General features: G+C 40.4%; 2 protein-coding genes across 2 annotated transcripts; both read left to right on the top strand.

Annotated features, from left to right (window-relative positions):
* Positions 1-4,518: 4,518 nt before the first annotated feature.
* Positions 4,519-8,510, top strand: LOC311250476 (stonustoxin subunit beta-like). The gene is made up of 5 exons (XM_084342174.1): positions 4,519-4,608; positions 6,362-6,394; positions 7,046-7,108; positions 7,191-7,333; positions 7,575-8,510. The coding sequence occupies exons 1-5, from the start codon at positions 4,560-4,562 to the stop codon at positions 8,001-8,003; spliced, it is 717 nt and encodes a 238-aa protein (XP_084198300.1). The 5' UTR covers positions 4,519-4,559; the 3' UTR covers positions 8,004-8,510.
* A 1,028-nt stretch (positions 8,511-9,538) lies between these two features.
* Positions 9,539-11,043, top strand: LOC311250208 (tripartite motif-containing protein 16-like protein; the record flags this gene model as incomplete). Its single annotated transcript, XM_084341784.1, has 5 exons — positions 9,539-9,585; positions 10,115-10,156; positions 10,241-10,303; positions 10,397-10,536; positions 10,633-11,043. Exons 1-5 carry the CDS (start codon positions 9,543-9,545, stop codon positions 11,041-11,043), a joined length of 699 nt encoding a protein of 232 aa, XP_084197910.1. The 5' UTR covers positions 9,539-9,542.
* Positions 11,044-18,899: the final 7,856 nt, after the last annotated feature.

Raw genomic sequence — 18,899 nt, 5'->3', positions numbered from 1 at the left:
AAACAGTATTTCACATTGAGTTTTGACAAAATTAACACGTTAATGATTCACAAGCACTTAAGCAAATAGCAGCCTCTTGAAAAATACGTTTGTTAATACACAAACAAGTATTTTTTCCTTACATTATCCCAGTTTGGTATGTTTCCTAAATGAAGTTTGAGCGGAATTGTAAGAAAATGTAAAACATCAGTGGCAGACTCAGGACGTTAGATGGGCAGAGGTTTACAAGAGGTTTACTCCTCTTGTTTAGCTAACAAACATGATGACTTTTGTCCGACCCAGAAACCTGCCAACATCCTCCCCTTAAAGCAGCTCTTAATCTGCTGCAGCAGTCTGACCTCCTGCCTGCCTTCGCCCCCCTCTTCCTCCTTCACTTCTTCAACTGCATAAAAATTGATGACACCAGCTGGATGGTCCAGGTAAACCCCGATGGTGGTGCACTGGGGAATGTCCCAGATTTCTTTGCTGATGCCGTTGAACCACAGCTGATAGTGGGATCCACCCCACCCAAGACCCCAGGACTGTTCATTCTCTCCCAGCCCGCAGGGTCCGTCGCTTCCCCTCCTCCCCGCTCCTTCATAGGCGACTCCGACGACCACCCATCCTGAATATTTCACCTCCCAGTAAGCTCTGAAGCCCAGGATGCCTTCTTTGCAAAGAACCTTTAATGGAAAGAGAATAAAATTTGCAGCAAACAGGAAAAAGTATTTGATATCTAGATTTGCTGTTAAAAACCTACCTGTGGGGCGTGCTCATATCTCTCCGGTCTGTCCAGGACGGGACAAGTGACATCATCAGTCATGCGCGACAGCTTGGATCCACCGTCTGTGATCCACAGCATCTTATTGGCTGTCTTGTCATCCAGGGAAAGGTTGATCCAGTCTGTGTGATGTGGAAGATTTACAATCCATGACAGTTGGAAAGAGAATCATGAGAATGGGGGAAAAGTTTGTGAATCAAAATGATTGTTCTTACGTTTTAGAAGATCGGCTCTGCAGGTGGGCTCAGGGATGTTTGGCTCGTAGTCTGGGATTTTTTCTGAGTGGCGAGAAAATTCACATTATGTGTAGCTGATTATTAGTTGATGACAAGATGATAAAGTACAACCTCAGGATTCGTACACATGACTGAATGAAACAATACATTTATGAACTGTGCTGGAGTCACAGTGAGGTGGTCAGTGTGGATGGCATCTGTGCAAAATTCAAGTAAAAGGCAGTTAAAAATAATTCAGTCAAACTCTTTAAGAGGCCCTCAACAGTGAGTTTTACATTTTCCATGGTTTGTTTTAAAATCTTACCTTTCGGAGTGGCCACAACTTTAGATTTTGTGCCTGTCAATATAAAACAATAACGTTACTGCCAGTTATTCTTTACTTCTTCGTAAAGAGCTCCTTTGGTTTTAATGTAGGAAAATGTCATACTAACAATATACAATATTTGCTGAGAAAAGTCAAAGTTAACCACCCAGCTTCAATGTCTAAAAACTAAAGTAAAACTACAATCTGAAGAGACAAATCTTCATCCTGCTGAGTCTAGAGAGGGACTTCACTCACCAGGTCTACCGGCTGTAGGCATGATTCTCTTATTGGGAGCGCTGGTTGGCATATTTATCGCTTCTTTCCGTGTTGAGGTTTCCTGAATGTCGGCGTCTGTCAGCGGCGTACTGCTGCGATGATGCAAACGGCTACTTTATATACCCCCCCAGGATAGGGGGTATTAAAGGTTTTGGGGGGCCCCTTGGGGCTCCCTTGGAGAAATTTTGGTAAGGTATGTAGAGATAATGAGCTCACTAATGGGCGTGCCACAGGGCCTGCCAAACCAGGACTTTAAGGTCAGTGCCAACACCTGACCCGCTGACCCATATTTATCTGAGAGGTTCCGAGTTTACCTTTCGGTTATCCTGTCATCTCTTTGTAATCAAACACACATCTTGGACACTGATACCTGTCTAGGAATGCGGTCATCTTGTACAGAACAGAGAGGTCACGATAAGACTGGAGGAACTGAGCTCAGGGGTACTTTTAAGCCCGTTTGGAAATGGTGATGGAGAGAAGAGAAACCTGATTCGATTGGAGGTTCATTTGGAGTTTGTTTCTTGTGATTCTGTGCGCTAAAGTTATAGACGCATTGTTTTTTTTATTGTAGTTTTCTCTGTTACGTCCTTATGTCTGTGGTAGATTTTTAATCCTTAATGTCTGTGTTTAGACACTACAGGATTGAAATGCTTCCATCATACCATGTGTTCCCTCCACATGTCGATATACTACTCTGTAGACATTCTTGGTGCTTTATAACAGTTGATCAGTCATTCATAAGCAACTCATCAGTGTGTATAAATTGGTGACACTGTAACGTGGCTTGATTTGAAATGTAAAGATTTCAAGTACAAGCCAAGAAAACTCACATTTAAGACTTTCAATTCCATGTTATGACCTCTGAAGACATGACCTTGAACATCCAGAGCAGCCAGTGAGCAGACTCACAGCTCAGTGTTTTGGCAGAGATCACTTTTCTGTCATCAGCGTTTTAAAAGCCTGGTGCCTCTGGTTTCTGTTTATCTTATGAGAGGAGATTTCTCAGATAAGTACACATGCAAACCCTGTTACCAACACTCTCCCTTATTTCCAATAAATCCGATCGGGCAGTTCTGACATGATACGTCCTGGTATGTTGTCTTTACTATGTCACTTGCACTATAGTCAGCGGCCCAGTCAGTCGTCTGCTTGGACAGACAGGAACACAAGAAGGACGAGACAGCCTTGACTCGAGGTTTGGCCAGGAGCCCGAACAGTAAACACCTCAATCAAGCAGGCGGCGATGGAGAGCATATCACAAGAAAGGGTTTACGACCAGTACATTGCTTTCTCCTGCAGCCCGTGCTATGTACATTAAGGCATTTGATTGTAAATGGTTGATGTGATAATGCCGGTCAGGAGCGTGGCTAAGCCTGGAACGATGACCTGAAGACCTTCCAGGCAAGTGGTTTGCGGTTGTTTAAGTATTTGGGTTAGTGGGTTGTATGTCGATATATATATAGGTGTGTTTGGATTGTACATGTTGTATATTGGCCCACATTCATTTAAATGTACGATTATCAGATGTTAATATCAACTATTGACTTATTAATGATCAGGATGTAAATGTCCTGTTTGCACAATGCGTTTTTATCAGTCCATTCAGAGTAATTGAATTATGTGTTCATGCAAACATGTATAGTTTTATAGGTGTGAGAGTTTATTGTGAAATTAAAGGTGCAATATGTAAGAATTTAAGTTTAAAACATTCAAGAATTAACTTTTGCATGGCTAACTGAGCTAACTGAGCTAACTGAGCTAACTAGCTAACGGCCACCTATTTGTTTGGTGTTCAAGAGCCAATTTGCACGTACTGCACCTTTAATTAAAAAATGATTGTCTTTTAAAGGTTACACTGTACAATGATTTTGCTTCAATGTGATCACAAGCAATAAAGTCATAATTTCAAATGTTTTGTCTCATGTTGTTTATTCTAAGAATCAAAAAACGTATTTCTTGATGAAGTAAAGTGGAAACAGACATATTTTCCCACCACTAACATTTCCAAGTGGTATTATTCTTGGCACAGCTGTTGCAAAGACAACCGGATCGCATTTTCAGTTTCCTCAGTAGAACCTACCTACAACACAGGACAAAGCAAAGGTTTATTCGTTCATTTAGTCTGTAATAGAGCAGTGGAATGGTGCCAGGCTGCAGCCCGGTGGCAGACAGAATAACAGAGTGAAAGTGAAGTTTATAGGGAACCACTTTAAACACAGTCATTATTCTTGCCATGACACTGTGCAATCAACATTAACTTCATAAAGCAAAAACACTTGTCCATTGGCAGTTTAAGTTAAACATATAGCAACACTTCATATGTACTTGACTTAAGAAATCTAAAGATACAGCTGTATCAATGAAATATGACAAAAATAATTAATTTATGAACATTTTTAAGGGGGAAATACAGTTGGATTGTCTGTTTTTGACATTTGAATTCAGGATATAAGGATACAAGAACAATGTAAATGCAGACTTTATGTGTGTTGTGCTCCACTGTGGAGAAAATTTGACTTTTTACACTTTTATATTGTGAACATACTCACACTTTTTCATTATGTCATAGCACCTGTTCAACCTCACACTGCTTTGCACTACCTACATGTGACTGTGCGTGTGTGGTTGTGTGTGTGTACCATCAATGTTGTCACCCTGCAATGTGAAGAGATCAGTGCCGGTGATGTAAGGAGACTGGGGCGGGGTTTACTCTGTAACAGGGGGTGTCATGCAGATATCTCAGCATCCATCTAACCTTTTTAAGGAAAAACATATATACACAGCTCCGGTTACAAGCCTCTTGCCTCCCTCCCTTGCTTCCTATTGGAAAGTTTTATCTCACGTTCACGTCCACGCCACCTTCTCTCAATCCTTCACCTCTGTCCGGCATTAAAGGGTATATAAGAGAGGCATTAAGCTGTCACACAGTGGAGCCAACAAGAGACTAATCATCACACTGAGAGAGACATCAGGCTGAGACAAGATGCCCGCCACCACGAGGATCATCTCTGACACCAGGAAGTCGGATAAAGGTGAGCTTCATTTTCTGCATTTCACACAATTTTGAATCGTTGATTTTCTTGCTAAATCTCATAGTTATATTCAACACGCCTATCTACATTTTTAGATTATATAAACCTTTAACTAGGAAAGCATTATGAGCAATGCTTTAAGTGCACTGATTTAATAACCTCAGTCTTTGTGTGCAGCAGCGAGGCCTATTTATCATCCTCTCAGGCAGATCCTGAGTGAACGGGTCACTGGAGTTTATGTCTAGTGTGAAAAGCGCAATATTTCACTGGCTGATTTCACGCTTGTCTTTATGAGGGCCGCATAATGGTTTTATTGCCTGGGAGCGAGGGTCTGCTGGTGTCAACATCATCTGCATTAAAAGAGATTTAACATGCTGCATGTATTAAGACTGTATAATGCCAGTCTTGAAAATGGGGGACGTTGAGCAGGATTGTGGCTGGGGTTTACAGGCGCAATGATGATTATATCACTCACAGTCAAAAACATTCATTGAAATCCTGTCGCAACACGAGAAACAAGCCCCGTACAGATTGTCACGGCGGGTTTGTGGTCACTTTTTTAAGCTTAAATGTTTTGTACGGTGTCCGGTTGTGATGAGAACAGACAATGCGGTTGTTTTCATCACCTTGTGCTATATCCAGAGGTGGCTTGACATTCCCGCCTGGGCTCCCTCAGCCTCCAGTCAACACGGAGATAAATATTGGCTCATTTGGACGTGACACGCATACCATGTGGCGTAAAAATAACCGTTCAGTTTGAAAAATGTGGTTAATGTTGACAAGAGGGTTTAAATGTGCAGCCTCACCTTGACCCCTTTGTCCCAATGTATACGGATGCAAACAGAGCCTGGAAATAAAATCTTAAAATTCATCCACTTCGGCTTGCCAAGATAAACTTTCATTCATATTCGGAGACGATGCTGATCTGTGAATGATTAATAGTTTATTCTGGAGGTGATACTGCTTGTTGGTATAAATAAAACGAATAACTTAACTCGACATCTTAATGCTGGAGGGATTAAGTGTCTCCTCCTCTTGATCTCCGTCCTAAACAAGAATACTTACACATGATACCAAAGTATTAGTTACCAAATTGGCATTAGGGATAAGCCTGTTATGTAACTCATCAATTACTACTTCACGGAAAGTTATGACACAATATCGCCGCCTGTTATCAAGCTTCATTTGAGATCTAAATGCTAGCAGACTAATTATTTTTTCATCTGTAATACTATAAGCTTCTTTTACTAAAGAGTGTCCACTTCATAATTAAGTTTGGAGAAAGATGAGCAAGTGTGAAAACCCCTCAAATAAGCATCCTTGCAGCTCACCACTTGTGGTTTCAAATGCAATTAGTCACTTTTTGGATGACTTTACCCAACTCTCTGGGTTGTTATTTACCTCAGTAAACAAATGTTGGATCCAAGCACGCAGATCATGTCCCTCTTCTTATCTGATAACCTTCTCCCACGCTGCACGCTAGTCTGACCCGAGTCAACCCTGCAGCATGTGAGGTGTCTCCAACCGCCTGGCATGAATCAACCACCAGCTCCAGGCAGCACGCAGTCGCTGGTGTGATGATCTGACAGAGGCAGATGGTTTTCTTTTAGCAGCGGCTCGCTCCATCATCTCTTAAGACACACCTGACGCATACCTGCTGTCGCCTGTAGTATTTTTAACAGCCAAGTCTATGTTGATGTTAATATAGGTTGCTCCGGTGAAAACACATTTTGTTTTTTTTATGTTTTTGCAGCCAAAAAGAACAAAGCTGGAAGCACACCCACAGGTAAGACAGTCACCTTATTACATAGCTGTTTTAAAGGAACAGTTCAACCAAATATAAAAAAAAAAAAAATCAGTCATTATCTACTCAACCCCTTTTTGTTGTTCACAAAACATTTCTGGAGCTTCACGGCAAAACCACAATGGGACAGATGGGGGGAAAAAATAACCCACCAAACATAACATGGCATCATACTGCTCCTCTGGTGTAAATCCAGATCTAAGGATGATCAAAGAGATTTCAAATCTATTTGAAAAGATGTCATTTACAACCTTTTGTAGCAGAAATCTTCGCTAGCTGCAAGGCTAAAAGCGTTAGCATGCACCCTGTCTCAAATGGGTGCAGGAGACCTCATGTCGAGGGTGTAAATAACATAATTTCAAATCAATCTGGGATCTCAGGGCTTCAATAGACTTTGATTATAGTTTTCATTTTCAAGTCCCCATCTACTTCAGTTGTTTAGCAGAATGCTGCAACTATATTTTGCTGTGAAGGTCCAGAAAGGTTTTGTGAACTACAAAACTTCACCTGACTTTCCATCAGCCTGGGTCGATAATGACTGTTCCTTTAAATGCATATAAAATCTCATCCGTATGCAGTTCCCCTCGCCTCGTGTGATATTTGACTGATGTTGTTTTGTCGCTCACTCCTCAGTGAAGATCCCAGCCTATGAGCCAAATCTCCCTGAACCAAAATGCAGAGCTGATCTCATCAAACGTGAGATTCTCACTCTTTTACCTGGTTTTATTCTTTAACCATTTGGTCCAAGCTAAATCATTGTTTCTTCCTGTTTATTCAGACTGGTTCAACCTTTCCCTGGATGACAAGACAGCCAATAAGGTGCTGTGGATCACAGATGGCGGTGCTAAGGTGGCCCGTATGACCGATAACGTCACTTGTCCCGTCTTGGATAGACCAGAGCGATATGAGTATGCTCCACAGGTACAGCGTGAAGAATTACTTAAAACTTGTCATCACCATGTCATAACCAGTGGAGTTTGATGTGTTATGGACCAGATGGGTGTGACCTGTCATTATGTAAATCCTGAGCCAACTGGCTTGACATTGCAAACCAGAAAAAGCGTGGCTGCCATAAATTCTTCACAGTAGCAGCTACAATAAATCACAGGTTGTGTTGGATTACCTCTAAATTATGCTGACATTCTCATCCGCGTTCCTGAAGGTTCTCTGCAAAGAAGGCATCCTGGGCTTCCGAGGCTACTGGGAGGTGGAGTTTTCAGGATGGGTCGTGGTCGGGGTCGCGTACGAACAGGCGGGGAGGAGGAACAAAGATGGATCCTGCGGCCTGGGAGAGAACGAAGAGTCCTGGGGTCTGGGCTGGAGCGGGTCGAGCTATAATGCGTGGCACAAGAGCCAAAGTGTAGAGATCACGGAGATTCCTAAGTGCTCCACAATTGGGGTTTACCTCGATCAGCCTGCGGGAATCCTAAACTTCTACGCTGTGGATGAGGTGAAGGAGGGAGAGGAGAGCACAGGGGGGAAGGAGGTTAAACTTCTGCAGCAGGTTAGGAGCTCCTTCAAGGATAAAATGCTACCAGGTTTCTGGGTGGGGAACCACTCGCACTGTTTGATCACAAAGAAGGAGGAATGAAGGACTGAACCGACATTTCTAAAAGTTGTTTATCATGAGATGAGAGAGGCGTGAAACTATTTCATCCTTTTGTAATAAAGCTACAGTTATGGTAGCTTTAAACTTAAAAATGACTGGACAACACCAACAGTCATTGGAACATTTACATTAATATCATTTTGCATAAATCCTATGCAATGTATAATAATTGAAACATCAGTTCCCATGAGATATACTCCTTATATACGGCATATCTGAGACTGATATACAGTACGTAGGTTAGCATGTTTCAGGAAAGGTAAAGTCCAGTGAGAATCAGTTAGGATTCAGCCCACTGTTTTGGACTTGCCTGGATCAACCGGACCACTTGAGGTTTATACTGTTATATTTATTATGTATGTATCTATTATGTATTTCTATTACTCCTTTGTTATTGCTTGTAAAGAATGTACAGTGTTACCTACTCTGGTATGAATGTATGCAGAATGTTTGCATACGTTTAAATAAATAATAAAACAGTGAGTGAGACACATTTTGTCCTGGTGTGTTCATTCAGAAATATATGAAAGTGTGCCAAATGAATTTACCCACTGTCAGGTGAAGCACACTGATTAAAGAGTAAACAGGTGTTTGTTTGACTCGCTGCGGTACACACAACAACAACACGGTCAATAACAGAATATCCATAATAATATATAAGCTGACTAGGCCTCTCTTTATCCTGGTCGAGTCTTCCTAGTTTTACATCGAAGAATACCCAATATGCCAATTCACCTCTTAAGCAAAGGGATCAGATGTACATAAAGTTGTTTGCTCTGATAATCGTGTAACAAAATTAGACACTAAACCCAATTTTTGTTCAAATGTGGCTCTTCTACATCTATAAAGTTGGTGCAAATTCTCAGCCCAGCTACAGTTTTCTGTTTGGACACCAGCAAAGGCTGCCAGGAGAATTCTGATACATTTTTTGGCACTTTTAAACTTGAAGGAAAGTCCAAGAGATACTGCAAATGATGACACTTAACACGGATGCCCTTGATGCAAGGCTTGGTAGCTCAGTTATCTCAGAGACTTTAAAAAAAGGGTACTTCAACATGCAAATAATGTAAATGTAAATTAAAAATAGACTATGTGGGCCATGGATCATCACATTAATATCTTTTGTCCAGCTTGACTAAGATGTCTACTTGTGGTTCCTCCTCCGCCTGTGCCCCTCATGTTGACAACGCCGACAGGCCTCGTTTCTGAGTCTTACTCTCAGTCTCTGTTTCTAACCGTCTTCTTGCTTTTCTGGACACACTCCTAAAGTTTCAGGGGTGTCAAATGCCCGTGCTTGCTTCACTTATCCATATGTCAAAGTCAAGTGCATACACCCCTTTTACCTCCCGCTGAAAGCCCGTTCCACTGACCTCGACACCTCTTTCAGACACTCTCGAAAACGCCCACGGTTCATCTTCCCTGCGGGTATAAAAGTCGAGTGGAACACTTTGTACTCTAACTTTGGATCAATCGCAGCATTTTGAAGCCTCTGGACGAGGACTATCAGCACGCAGCCTCAAGATGCCAGCCAATTCTGCAATAATCCTCTCACAGACCAAACAAGGTACAATATAAAACCATTCTACTGACATTATTTATACGTTACATTTATTTGCATTGTAACTAACATGTTATGTATTTGCAACGTGTCAACTGAGTCACTGACTGATGTGTTCTAGGCAGACATTACTGTGTATTTACAAGATGATGCTGAACATTTTTCATTTAACATCATGACCTCTACCTGCTCTTACTTGGATGGTGGTAGCTGCCATGTCAAACACTCTATTTTGGATTTCGTTAACTCAGCCTTCATCCATTGCAGTGAAACTAATGAGTGGAAAATGATGGTGCAAGCTTTTCAAAATAAGACACATTTGTCGCAATCTCCATAAATGTACAATATTGAAAATGTATGACAAAAATATAAGATTAGACATGCCATTTTAGCCTCACTCACAATTTTTCTCTATTCTTGGAAATTCCTCATCAAGCATAGATAGATTGTCAGAGAGTTGCGTCACATGTTTGCATGAAACAGGAAGCTGCTCTTCACATCTTTGCAGTTTAACCTTTGACCTTAACCTTTTTAGGGAAGAAAATTAAACCCAGCAAGAATGAGAAGACAAATGCAGGTAATGGGCTTGAATCATTCCCTACCTCATTTATACTCTTTATGCATCTCATTATGGTATTTAAACCAGTTTCCTTACTTACAGAAAAAGTTCCCATCTATGTGCCGAACATCCCAGAGCCAACAAGCAGAGCTGAGCTCATGAAGTGTAAGAGAAGAATTTCTTTTTCTCATACCATTTAATGCTCAGTATTTTTTTCCGATGTTTGTTAAAAAAAACACTGTTGAATTTCTCCTGTAGATTGGATGAATTTGTCTTTGGACGATAAGACTGCCAACAAGATGTTGTGGATTTCTGACAACGGGTCGAAGGTGTGTCGTAGAACTGAGGAGGTTTGTCCCGTCCTGGACAGACCGGAGAGATATGAGTACTCTCCACAGGTAAGTGAGAAAACATACATTTATATGACCTTTATTTAATCAGAACTAATTCTTGGTTGATATTTTTCAAATTCCTATTTTCCTTTTTCTTCAAAGGTGCTGTGCAAAGAGCTTATCTGGAACATGAGGGCTTATTGGGAGGTGGAGGTCTCAGGTTGGGTGGTAATTGGAGCCACCTACATAGGAGCAGGACGGAGGGCAAACACTGGGCCCAGCGGCCTTGGAGAAAACGAGGAGTCCTGGGGTCTGTGCTGGTCAGGAACGCGCTACCAGATCTGGTTCAATGGCATAAACAAAGACATAAACAATGTCCCGTATTGCTCCACTATCGGAGTTTATCTCGACCAGCCTGCAGGGATCATAAGCTTTTATGTAGTGACCGGTGAGGGAGCAGAGAGGGAGGTGAAGCTGCTGTACAAAGTTAAGACCACTCTTGACAACAAGATTCTTCCAGGTTTCTGGATGGGAATTCAGTCATCATGCACGATATTAAAGAGACCAGAATGAATACACTGAAAATGATCAAATAAGTGTTGATGATTTTTAACACTAACACATGTTTTATTCCTTAAGTCTTATTTAACAACTAAACTTGTTTTTAATCATAGTTAATTAACTATGCATCAGTTTTATTCTGTTTGTGAATATTAAAAACACTTATTGTTGTTAGACTTGTCATGGTTTTCTGAGAAACTATTTTCCATTTTTGTCTACTGTTTTTGGCTGATACCCTCCTATTGTATACTGTATTTCTGGTTCTTTGGCATCAGATTGGATATTTATGAACAGTTTATGATGATGATGATGAATGAGTGGCTTGAACTTCATGAAATAAAGAATGTATTGCTATAAATTAATGCTTATAAACAATTTCTATTTAATCAAAAATGTTGTCCCTTGTCATGTTTATCATTTATGACTGCAAAGATTTCCTTTTGCCACATTTCAAGTTAGATACCTCTGACTTTGTCATGGCAACGAAAGCATCAAAATCCACATTTTCAACACATAACCATTTAAAATTAAAAAGGCGCCTGACCTAATTTACAGCTTCTCATTTTTCTGTCTAATGGCTGAAGGACTCTGTGTATTCCTGAGATACTGTTGCACACACAGTGTAAAGTGCACACAGCATTGATCCCCTCGGGAGGGAGAATCACTTCCCGCTGGGTTAAAGTGGCTCACTTTGATATGTGAGAGGCTCCAGCTCGAAGATCACTTTCCTGCGCTGACAGGTGGCCCTAAACTCCTGCCGCCTTCACACCTAAAGCATCAGCTTTGCAGAAACTAAAAGTGGGGCACCCCGACTAACAGAGAGCATTCACACTCCTTGATGCCGAGTGCATCACGCAACCTCATTTAAGAAGCGCCAAGAGGAATCCCAGTGAGAGTCTACACACAAGTCACGCCCGTATTTATTTCATTTTAACTGCTGTCATTTCTCTTACATACTGTACAGTGAAGGTCATGTGTGGCTGAGACAACTATACAAACGTGTATGAAGACATTTAACCCTTAGGTGGAAAGGCCAGCTCCCCTCAGCTTCACAGAGCTTTATAACAAGTTTTAACTTATTGTTTACTGTAGCTGTTCGGCCCACAACATTATTTTCTTTGGCTTGTTCTCATAGCTGTCATAGCGATGATATCAGCCACAGCTGGCAGCTGTTTTCAGCCAAAAAGCTCTCAAAACCTACCCTGCGTTAAACCTGCTAAGCAATAAAAAGGCAGGCAGACAGACACCGTTCACAATAAGCTGGTGAACACAGTGAGGAATAAAGACCCTGATATTTCCCCCAGGAGTTGGTGGCTGTCTGTGTAACATGATGCTACAAATCTGAGTGGAGATGTGGCCCACATCTGTCTGTCTACCTGACAAAAGCACCTGATCAGGAGGAAAGAGCCCTAAATTTACATTGCACAGTTTAAACACACACAAAGCTAAGAAGACAAGAAATATCATTTTTGACCCACATATGAATGTCAGGGTTAAAGGTGCACTATGTAGTTCTGGGGAAGAAATTTTAATCAGAAGAGAAAGATCTTAAATCATTGAATAAACTGAATAAACAAACTGACCTTAAAGGACAACACAATTTTGTGCTGTTGTTTATGTGTGGCGGACCCTGCCACCTTTCTAGCTTCAAACAGTGTTCTCGGGACCTTATTTTCCTCTGAGAACAGCTCGTTTATTCATTCATGGAACAGATACATATTTCTGAGTTTGTATTATTACCTTATTAAATGTGTAAATATTAGAGTTCTGAGTTTGAATTTCTTCTCCAGAACTACATAGTGCCCCTTTAAAACAGCCACTGGTGCTTGTTTTGTTGTTGCACCATTGAGAAGATTAATAACTTTAGAATTATCTTATTTTGAGTTCTGCAGTTAAGTTCTGCCATTTATTTAAAGGTTCATTTTAGCCATGTGTGTAGGTATCGAGGCCAAAACCCCAATGGTATACTTGATGCATATTTTCACGAAGGAGAATGATTTGTCGCACCTCTTAAAACAGTTATGAAATACACTCCATGAATTTAAAAATAATGTACACATTTTCCTTTCACTGACACTTAAAAAAAAGATTTAGTTACACGACTGTATGTACATTTAACTGCTGAAGCACACATACTGTAAGTTTGATTTATGTCGGGGTTCCTGTGACGAGTAAGAGTGAGAATTTACAGTCAGTAAGCATGACAGTTAAACCCATATGACAGGTACAGACATCCATCGTGGACCAAAGAAAACACAGACCATGATCCAGGAATAATCACACCCACACCTCCAGTGCCCTCCAGTTCATTGAATCTGGATGAACATATGTGAGGCATGTGAGTGAGCGGTAACTCTAAGCTTGTGTCATGAGCAAAGAGGTATAGGCTATATACAGTAAGTGACACGTATAGCATGACATATAGGTTGGAGTGGTGAGTGTCCCACATTTCAAGCTGCTATGTGCACTACTTGGCATATGATCTCAATACAAGAAAATAAAGACTTTGAATGAAAGTTTAAAGGAGCACTATGTAGTTTTGGGGAAGACATTTTAATCAGAAGAGAAATATCTTCATTGACTGATCTTTTACGCCTAAACAAACTACATAAACAAACTTTTTTTTTTTTTCATGACTGAAAAAAAGACACAATTTCATACTGTTTTACTTTGTTTATATTTGGCGGACCCTGCCACCTTTCTAGCTTCAAACAGCGTTCTGGGGACCTTATTTTCCTCTGAGAACAGCTTGTTTATTTAAGTATGGAACAGATAAATATTTCTGAGTTTGTAAAATCTCATATTAACAGCATTAAAATATAAAATAAATCTGTTTTCCTTCCTCCTCACTTCTCTATATGCGATCACTTGTGCAGAGGCACGATAATCTGTGTTCAGTAGCTGCTTCTTAATTACATCTACTCAATACCCTCCCGTGATATTATTCCCATCTTGTCCGACACCACCCTATCGATGATATGCAGCACTCATTTATTCTGACACTATTGGTCCCAGCAGATTTACTGTCATGTAGTCACTGGCCTGCATTCAAACTGCCTACAGTCAACACGTCCTGGTGGGAGCAGCAGTTACATGTTCACTCTTTCTCTGCCTGTGAATGTATGTGCATAACACACATGCACATTTATACACACATTCACCTTCTCCGTGCCGGCTGTCTGTCCTAGACTTAATTACAGATACCAATCTAGGACATGTGCCGCTCCTGTGGTCCATACAGCACATGACACTGTGATACTGGGTCAAGGTCTGTTTATTGTTTGAAATGTTTTACCCTTTTCACATCACCAGTGGCTTAACTGAATTTTCCGAGCCCATTTCATGTTAGAGGAAGTATAAAAAGAAAACTGTCCTGCACTGACTTACATTGTGTTTTTTTGAACGTGTAATTATAAAGTAAATGTTGATTGCACAGTGTAATGGCTATAGAATAATCACACCATCTGCATTTAGATTGGTTTCCTATAGTAACTTTGCTTTCACTGTGCTATTCTGTCTGCTACCAGGCACGAAATCGGGCACCATCGCAGCCTGGCACCATTTCTATCTGCTCTCATGCCTCCATTAGAGACCTGATGAATGAATAAACTTGGGTTTGTCCTCCTGTGCTGTTGGCAGTCACTGGACTAAGTAAAAACAGAAAGCGAGCCGGCTGTTTTTACAACAGCGGCACCAACAATAATACCACTTGGAAATGCAAGTGGACGAAGGTTGTCTGTTACTGCTTTAATTATAAGTATGTAGAATAATCAGACAAATGTAAACCAACCAACCAAAAGTAAAAAGTGTCCCAACGCCTGCTGTGCCTCTGTGCATCTGTTTGATTAAAACAAACCAATTCAGAGGACCTTTATGTGTAACGTAACTTGCCTGCTTTTTCTTTATTGTCATGAATATATATATATGTTGCTACATGCTCTTAAATAAAGGACCTCTTCAACTTCTGCAAATATGTCTTTCTGTACTGTTTCATCACCTGTGAACACCCATTTTTGGCTGGTGGTCTTTGTAAGGTTGGTCGCAGGTTGGAGGCAACAATGAGGCTCTTTAACTTTTCAAGAGTTTTCAGCAGTGGAAGTGTGCAGCATATTTACAATGGTGATCAGCTTGACCCAAAGCAATGAATCAAAAAACCATAAGAAACAATTCATTGAAAACTTTCAAATAGAAAAACAAAAGGAAAATTTAAGGACAAAATAAGGAAAAACTCTCCACTGGGCTATGCCCCCTTTTAATTTGGGGCCCCAGCAGACTGTTCACCTGCAGACACTCCAGAAACTCCTCCTACTGCAGGAGATGACAATTAGCCAATCAATTAACTAACCGTCAGCTTATATCAGTGCTCCATCTATCATCTGATAGAAGACATCAATAAATTACCAGTATTGTATCAATACATTTCTTCCCAAAAGATCATTTTAAACTAATCAATTCAGCCCTTTTCTTCTGAAACACCCCAACCTCCCCCCTCATCCATACCACACTTGGCACATTCCCCCAGGAACTTGACCATAAAAGGATTATGAACAGGACAGGACTGTCTTGGCAGTTCCTGGGTCCAAATCAGAGGAAGGCAAAGGTGCAGTCTGGAGGAGAGGTGAGGAAACAAAAGATTAACCAAAAATAAAGATGTTAAAACACTTACTCTTGTCATAAGTTTGTTTTGAATATGATGTGTTTCTGTGAAGTAATGCCAAACAACTTAACAACACACAACCATTAAGGTTTCACAGCTTCATGTTCATTAATTACCAAACACCTCAGCTACCTGCCGCTGGATGGTAGAATTAAAGTGACTGTTGTATGATGATGTGTCATGAGGCATCCCCATGACAGTCTTCATTAAGACAACAGCATCATCTTCTGTCAAAAGTGATGCATTACAAGCCAGACATGTTGGTACTGGCTTCTGTACACATTTTCTACAATAAGATAGTTTTCCTGTAACAACATTGAGCTTTTTGTTGACTGTAGGCACAATGAATTTATATCAGGCCAACCTATTGATATACGTAACTTCTGTAAAACTCTAAAACCTTTTGTAAAGCTGTATATTTGATGTAGACCAGCACCGTTATTAAACAGCATCACCTGCTGGATACTTGCTGTTTGTACACAAGTGCTGAAAATAGATGTAACATGCTTACTATCATGTGTCGCATTTGAAAGACAATATCACAATAATGATCATGAACAGGTTCAAAGTAATCTTAAATTCCCAGTAAAGATGCAAATCCTGAATGTTAATTTGAAATACTATAACTATTACAACTTTCTTTAGGCCTAATATCACATAATTCTTTATCTTCGATGGAGCTTAACTAGTCATATCTGCGTCAAAATAATGTGCGGCCCAAAAATACTTTTTCCCATAAGCCAACATTGTGAAAGAAGCATCTGTAAAATGGTGGAAACAGTTTTCTGAGCATCACAACACCCCTGAAATGACTCATGCCATAAGTAGAGCAATTAGGTCCAATATCATTTGGAAAATTTTAACCCTGTTCAAGTTAGCCGGGGAGCTAAACCTGAAGTTAGCCGGCACAAGTCTCTAGGGCCGCACAACATGGAAAGATCCGGGTTTTGTCAATGTGAGAACACAATATATCACAATATATCGTAAATGTACTGTCAATATGTATATTTACAATAACTACAGATGCTAATTACAGTATCATGTATTTTTACAACAAAATACAGTATTGTCATAGTCAAATTGTGTCAGATGAAGAAACACAATATATCACTGATGTTCATCTATATAACTGCACAATAATTACTGTATAGTACTGTGAATTTACTGCAACCGTTAGTAGTTTACTGTAAAATTATAGTAATAATTTTTTACGTGTAGCCTCATTGGCAAACTTTAACGTCTGAGTTACATAAGTAGACTTTAAATAGTAATGGTGGTTGTTTAACACTGAACACCCCTAATGGCAGAAATTAAATACTGTACATTTAAATAATCCTTCATAAAATTGGGGAGAAAAGAATCTTCGATATTTATCTTTAACACTGGGGCTCCATGTATTATATATTCATTTACTAGCTTACTCTATTTAAAACAAACAAAAACAACATTTCCCATGAGCCTTGAAACCGCTCTTCCTGCTTCCTGAATGAGGGCCCCCACAGGTTGTTTTGTATGTAACAGGAGAGGGTAAGTAGCCACGCAGCTGTCAGTCAACAGGGCTGATTGTGTAGCATGCTAAAAGGGAGGGGTCGTAAATATCTGGGGGCAGACTGATTCGTCCCCCGCGAGAACCGAACATCCCGGGCATCCGAGGTCACGACCTTCCTGGTCAAAGCCAAATGGCCTGGGCATGTGAGATACTAATAATACAATGGCATGATTACTATTTGAGTGTTGGGCAACGGTTTGAGTGTTTTGTGCTGTGCAGGATTTTGAACACTTCCAGACACAGCATTATTTTTCACCACTTTATTCATTAAATTTAAATATAGTGCCACCAAGCAGCCAGGCCTTTAGGCTGCTTTCCTGTGCGAGTAATTTTAGACTTGACTTTTCTCCTATCTCCTTGTTCTTATCATAGCTCTTAAAATGCCTTTGATATCTTTCTCTTGTACAGCAATAATGCCAGCCCTCCTGAGGCATCCGTTGTGGCCCGCCGCTGAGTATCAGCTTTCACTTTTCCTTTGAATGCTCTCCTTTCTGTCTGGCTTTTTGATATTGTTCATGACTAGAAGTGCTCTCGCTCTTCTCACCTTAAAGCGCTGTACACCTGCTTTCTTACAGCTGGATTAGTGAAGCACTGTCTCTCTCGTGTGCTTGCGTGTGAGTCAAGTGTTTAAGAGGTGCTTCAGTTTCTATCTTGAGAATATTTGAAGAAGCGCTCCAGCAGACGCTGACTCAGTGCAGCAGGAAACCTAAATAAGAGTCCACCATCTGGGACGTTGTTTTCACCTAATTGTGAGAGTCTAGACTGATTAATTATAAGACTGGGGGATTATGTGTGTTATTTAAAGGGATGTTTCACCACAAAATCAAAAATTCATTTTTCTTGTGGTGCCAAAATATTAAATTTTAAAGCAATGTCTCTTTCCAAAGATCATGTCCCAGTTATGCAAGATAATCCACAGACTCTGGAAAGAGACATTGCTGTTGAGTTTTTCCAAATGTTTTCCTTTTTGGCACTTTTAGCACACCAGCTGAGTGCCATCTAGTTCCATTATATTTGAGAGAAGTCACACATCTCTGCGGCCGGTATCATGAAAACTTGGCATCTCACACCAAAACAATCACTACAGGTAAGAGGGGAAATATGTAGTTTTGATTTTAGGGTGAACTGTCCCTTAAGGTAGAACATAAGTCAATGCAGGACTTCTACTTGCAACAGAGTATTTTAACAGTGTGGTGCTACAACTTTTACTTATCCTAAATAAATTATCTCAACACTGAAAGCTGCAATATGTAAGAATTTTAGGTGAAAACAGTCAAAAATGAACTAAAGTCATCAACAGAATGTAAGTAACAGTTCTGATGTTCTGATATCTGTGTATTGTGATGCTAGCTGTGCTAATCAGCTAGCCCTGTCCCGGTCCAATGCTCCTGTGCTAGTGGTGAAAACGCTAACACTTTCCCTGTGCTTAGAGCTCCCAGTCTGGACTGATAGCTGCACAGCTAACTGAGCTAACTAGCTAATGGCAGCTACAGTTAGCAGCAGTTAGAGATTTCTCTTAAATATTAATTTGACAGGTGGCCAATTCTTACATACAGTACTGCACCTTTAGTAATATGAATAAACTTTATTTGTATCACACTTTTCATACAAGGAATGCAGCTCTGCAGCTTTACAAAAAAGAAATTACATGCACCAGGTGTT

Source organism: Pagrus pagrus (assembly GCF_965226575.1).
Source record: "Pagrus pagrus genome assembly, chromosome: 21".
In the NCBI taxonomy this organism is placed as follows: Eukaryota; Metazoa; Chordata; class Actinopteri; order Spariformes; family Sparidae; genus Pagrus; species Pagrus pagrus.
This window is presented reverse-complemented; position numbering and strand designations above follow the sequence as displayed.